The sequence below is a fragment of the Photinus pyralis genome, unplaced genomic scaffold (genome assembly GCF_008802855.1).
Source record: "Photinus pyralis isolate 1611_PpyrPB1 unplaced genomic scaffold, Ppyr1.3 Ppyr1.4_LG6, whole genome shotgun sequence".
Lineage (NCBI taxonomy): Eukaryota > Metazoa > Arthropoda > Insecta > Coleoptera > Lampyridae > Photinus > Photinus pyralis.
Window position 1 is genome coordinate 29,676,364 of NW_022170663.1, and position 5,617 is coordinate 29,681,980.

At 37.5% G+C, this 5,617-nt stretch overlaps 1 protein-coding gene across 1 annotated transcript; it reads right to left on the bottom strand.

Moving 5' to 3' along the window:
- Positions 1–3,289: 3,289 nt before the first annotated feature.
- LOC116174413 (vacuolar protein-sorting-associated protein 36) lies at positions 3,290–4,779 on the bottom strand. Its single transcript, XM_031492327.1, has 5 exons — positions 4,619–4,779; positions 4,371–4,566; positions 3,992–4,323; positions 3,562–3,942; positions 3,290–3,515 (listed from the first exon to the last, which is right to left on the bottom strand). Exons 1-5 carry the CDS (start codon positions 4,712–4,714, stop codon positions 3,345–3,347), a joined length of 1,176 nt encoding a protein of 391 aa, XP_031348187.1. The 5' UTR covers positions 4,715–4,779; the 3' UTR covers positions 3,290–3,344.
- Positions 4,780–5,617: the final 838 nt, after the last annotated feature.

Below are 5,617 nucleotides of genomic sequence, written 5' to 3' on the forward strand. Positions count from 1 at the left end.
GAAAAATAATTATTATAATTTAACCACATTTGTATGGACATGGTTTTTAAGGTAAATACTAGAGTAGTATACAACTTTAAGACCTTCTGAGGGGCACCTCTAAAAAGCATTATGCGGGTCACTCTGTAATTGGGCGCAAGCCTGTTGAGAGCCCAGAACAAAAGAGGGATAATAAATAAATAAATAAATAAAAGGCGTCAAATCCGTTTTTTAAAATTTTCTATCGTCATAATTTTGGGATTATTCCCTTCTTTGGAGATGTTTGGACGAAAGATGAATCCACCGTTTCCTAGCAATTAAAAATATCAATCGTTCGATGGAAGCATAACAAAATCGATTGGTCTCGCCCATTTTCCTGTCCATTGATCGCCTTTTACGATCTCCAGGACGGGAGTGGGTCAACTCTATCCCCGAGCCCACAGGGGGACTGCCGCAAACGGTATGATACCAGGATTCCAAATTTGTATATTATGTGTTAGATATGTTATCGTGTATGATGTGTTGCCTACCTTACAAATAAATGAATACGTCAACTTTACCTGAAAGGTAAGTAGTTTGGTAAATTGTGAGCATCTGATCATTTAAAAAGACATCGCAGATCAACATCCTTCTACGAAACTAAGTGAGTAACGTCTATGGAACAGGGGGGAGATCCCGTGGGGATCTTAAAAAAATGATAGCTACTTCAATTGTAAAAAGTTCGCTGTGAGCATTGAAAGGGGGGGGGGAGGATAAGGGAGTCATCCCGATCGTCCCTTCTTAGATATCCCATTTGATATAGTAAATTCTTTTCCATTACTACTTGAACGGTTTGAAAATGGAAATAAAAAATTGCTGTGGCCAGAACAGACAATTACAGAGTGTCCCGCATAAAGCTTTTGAGAGATGCCTCTGCAGAAGGTCTTAAGTTGTTCTATACTACTCCCGAATACTTACGAATTAAGAAAACTGCAGGAAAACCTAATTTGGAGTAGCCGGCAGAATGTTCGAACTAGTCTAATGTAATTCCCATCTCTGCCACAGATTCACCTCAACCCAGGTTCGAACACCCGACCTCCGGGTTTATAGTTCAACGCTCTGCCACTAAACCATAAAGCCGGTCAATGGATATAGTATACAGTGAGCGGCTAAAATATGGAGCAAATGATTTTGATAACCAAATTGATTTTTAACAGAATTTTTTTAAATCAATTTTCGAAATTATGCGCGTAGAATTTGACACAGAATTCGAAAATGGATTATATGTTCCATTTAAAAAATCAACTTTGGCATCATCATCTACTTTTTGAGCACCCTGTATATTTCTCTTTACTACAAAAAATGCGCATAAGAAAAAATTATGATAGACGTGTGCGAGCATTTTTCTCAACCCAACACCTTATTGTTGTGAAGGACCTGAGCCCCGAGAGTTGCATTGCCTAGGGTCCCCGACAGGGTTAATCTGGCATTGCATATTTGAAGGAGCAGTTCACGCACCACTTATGGGGCTATTGTACATTCTGGTTAGGGAATAAACTCTGAATTTGCACTTTAAAGTGCTAGTACAAAATAAAATCTACAAGTGGTCCTTCTACAGGGTGTTTTTTTGGGAGCTTTAGTTAAAAGTTTCTGGGAAAGTAAAATAGGTAGGTTTTTGAAAATTTGTACTTAGGAGTTACTCTGAAGGCCGAATCGATGTAAAATATTTTCAAAATGGCCGCACTTCCGGAAACACCGGAAGTAGATAGTAACTTCGTTATTTTAAATGGCAACCCCTATTTTTTATTGCATTTTTGGATTCTACGTGAAATTTCAGTTCTTTTGATACCCATATCTGCCATTTATGGTTTTTAAGTTATTTTGACTTTAAGAAAAAAAATGGCGGATGCAGATGGTACCTTGATAATTGATTACTTGAAAAAGGTTATAGTCATGACAACCCATTTTTATCAGTGCATAGAGAATGAATAGGGCTTTCTTTTACTGTACTTAAAACAAAGTTAAGTTGCGTACAACCGCACCTATGGAGATCCAAATTTAAGAAACTTCAAAGTCTATAAACTCAGTTTTTTTTAATGGAATGACCATGTTCTTAATATTGCATGAGATAGAGAATCGAAATTGGCATATTTTGATATTACATGTTCCTATAGCTATCTTTAACAGTTTCTGATTTATTCCCATTTCATTGAATTGATCTCGGAATTGATGCCATTTTTTTTCGCATTTTCTTTTTAGTAGTTGGCCATGATTTTATAACAATCGAATTTTAAACAAATCAAGGAATGGATTCTTTAATACCATTGATTCTAGTTCTAGTCTAAATAATTCATTAATAAATAACTCATTTATTAAGGATATAGGACGGAAAATTTTTGAAAAATCTAAACAGAGTCGTTCAACTGAATTTCTTAAACAACTTATAAGTCTGGAAATTAAGAGAGGTAATGCGATATCTGTTCTAGCAACAATTCCATACCAAAAATGTTTCAACGAAGTTTTTTATATTTTGCATTGAATTTAATTTGTTAATCTTGCATTTGCAATTCAATTCATTTTCTTAAATATTCTCTTGTAGAGCTTTGTATCACTTGTGCTTCAACGGTTTGTAGTGCATTAGGGGTACAAAATTTCCAAAATTCATACAATTTCGTTCCAGTTTTCGAATGAATGTAAGGAAAGCACGCGCCGCGATTCTGCCCATTTCACCACAAATAACAATTAAATTCCAAAATAGGTGAAACCACTGCGTCATTTTTCGATTTTTGAAAAACTTATGTTAACCTATAACAGTGGGTGATGGATTAGTGTCACTAGATTTGTTTAAAATTCAATTGTTATAGAATCATGGCCGACTATTAAAAAGAAAATCCGAAAAAAATAGTGTCAATTCAATAAAATGGGAATAAGTCAGAAACTGTTAAAGATAGTAAGGACATGGTCATTCCATTTAAAAAAACTGAGTTTTTAGTTTTTGAAGTTTCATAAATTTGTTCGTAACTCTTAAGTACAAATTTTCAAAAACCTACCTATTTTACTTTCCCAGAAACTTTTGACTAAAGCTCCCAAAAAAACACCCTGTATATCTTCTTAAAAAACAAAAATGTATTGAATTTTTATTCCAAACTGTGCTGGTTTCCAAGATCCCCATGCTTAACATCTGAACAAACTTACCCCTGAGATCAATGAGTATCTTCCACCCCCTTACAGTCTGCAGACTCTCCTCCCCCCTTTTAGGATAGTGTTTGCGTGTCTGGAAAGCCTTCTTGACCAACTTCAACAGACCCACCATTCAGTGGACGAGATAATATAGGGTCAACGATTATATATTACACTAATAGAAATTTGATCACAAAAATATAAATTTATTCTTTACTTAAAAGCAAATTGGGGTAAAACCGCAATCCTTCAGACGAATCATCCCTGCAAGATTTTCCAAATCGTTCAGTTGTTAACAGACGTTCCTTTGCCAACAAAACTGAAATACCCAAAAGTCTGGCAAGCTCTTCGGATGACAGGGAGCCCTTTTCGTTGAGCTGCAACTTGCGGGGTAACAAAGCTAATTACACGAAATTCCCTTACCATATCTGCGGTACTTTCGGCGATGCTCTCATTGCTCATGGACACCAGCTGCAAAACGATGACACCTGAATCGAACTTATACATCTTAAGCGGAAGATCGAGCGACTCCATCAATCTGCAGGCATTTAATAAATCCTCCGGGGAGAGTAACTCCAAACCACGCGCCCTGTTTACTCTGCAAAACACGTCGGTTAAGGCCATTATACCGCCCGCTTCCGTAATCGGCGTAATTAAAATATCGGCAATCTGTTTCGCTAAACTTCGATAATACTGATTGTCGGACTTGTACGCGTCGCGAGTTACCGGATCGTCAATGCCTAAGCTTAACAAATAGAGCTTAAATCGTACAGTCTCGTCTTCGGTAATGTCGCCTTGTTTCTCCTAAAAAATCTACGTTACTTTTCCAACGAAAACCGACACTCGCGCTCACCCGAATTTTGGTGGAGATATTCTGCGAAAGGCCCACCATGTCTTTAGCCATGCTCATCAGCTTGCTCAGATCTTTAAAGGCCAGGGAAATGTTTTCGTCGGTCTGCTTCTGCTTTTCCTGAATGCCACGTTCGATACCCGCAATACCAGTACGCAGCTTGATGTTGGGAAGAGACGGTTTTGTCGAAACGTTCGGCTGACTTTGACCCCACTCCCATCTCCGCTTTTGCATGCAGTCGTTTAATAAACCGACAATGTCGCTGTTCAGACCTTCGCGAAATGACAGCTTAATGAAATTGTAAATGCTGCTCGGTTGCGGGCCCTCGTTACGGTCTAAAATTACCGATTGCCTGAGTGCGTTTTGTTATTGTGTTCAATACCGGGGGGCGCCTCTTTCAAGTGCAGTATAATTTTCCGCGAACGACTAAAGGAAAAGGCGTTTGGACTGTCCTCCTCGACGAAGACAACCAGATGCAAGTGCATCGTAAGGCAAACCTGTCCTAGTGGTATCGCTCCGGGACGTCCCCACATAAGTCTGTGGGTGGTTAGTATAAGTTCGCCACCTTCGAACGATGTCTGAGGGAATTAACAGAGACTGAAGTGAAGCAGAGGAAAAATGTACCTGTACCTTTTGATCCCCGTCATAGAGACGCACGTTTCGGTCTTTTGCCAGATAACTTTCATTTGGTAGTAATATTGGACTGGCATATTCAATTCGATCCATTTTATACAAATAAAATAATTATAACCTCTTAGAGCTACCGCAAAAAAAGTGACAGCGCGCTGTTGCCAAACGTAACAAAACTAAAATCCCTTATACTTCCACATAACGAGTCAAACGTAAATTATGGTACAAGGTGACCCAAAATTAAACAACCACCTTTGTTTTTGAATCGCTTTTCTTACTAAAAAGTCCCGACTGCCGCTACGTTCGTCCGCTCCCAGGATTTAATTACTATATTCTGTAAATTTATTTAGTTCTTTTCAAATTGAATTGTAATTATTATTCCACTAATATTTATCTAATTTTAGAAGTTCACCGATTGTTTGGCCCAAGATATGCATTAAATATTTTAACTTTATGCTCTTTACAATAAAACTATATAAAGGTTAATTATTTTGCAAGTAGCAAAAGTACAGGTTACAACTGAAATAAATGGGGACATTGTAAAATGGCACAAGTTCTACACATTCTTGCTTATCTAGGCACAAAAGCGGAGATGAGAATCACCTCACCAAAGCAACCCTATACCTGCTCCGCTAAATGTGGAGACCAGGAGCCCATTAGCTTGTTGTGCATAGATACTGTTAAGAATGTTAAACCAGAGATTGAAATAATGGAAGGATATGAGAAGAACCATTTGGTTTTGGAAAAGGAATGGGTTTGTAGCCATGAATAGGAAGGCACAAGATCGAATATGGAGTAAACATGTTTATGGTTTGATAGTAAACAAATGTAGAAGCTTCACTATTATTTATTGAGTCCACTATATGCTGTACAAGTGCAATAATATAATCCACAACTACAATGAAACCATTACTTCTTTTAAAATAAAATAACAATCTGGGATCCCTTTATTTTGACACCTTATATACTGCAATAATCAATAATTATTAAATGACAATG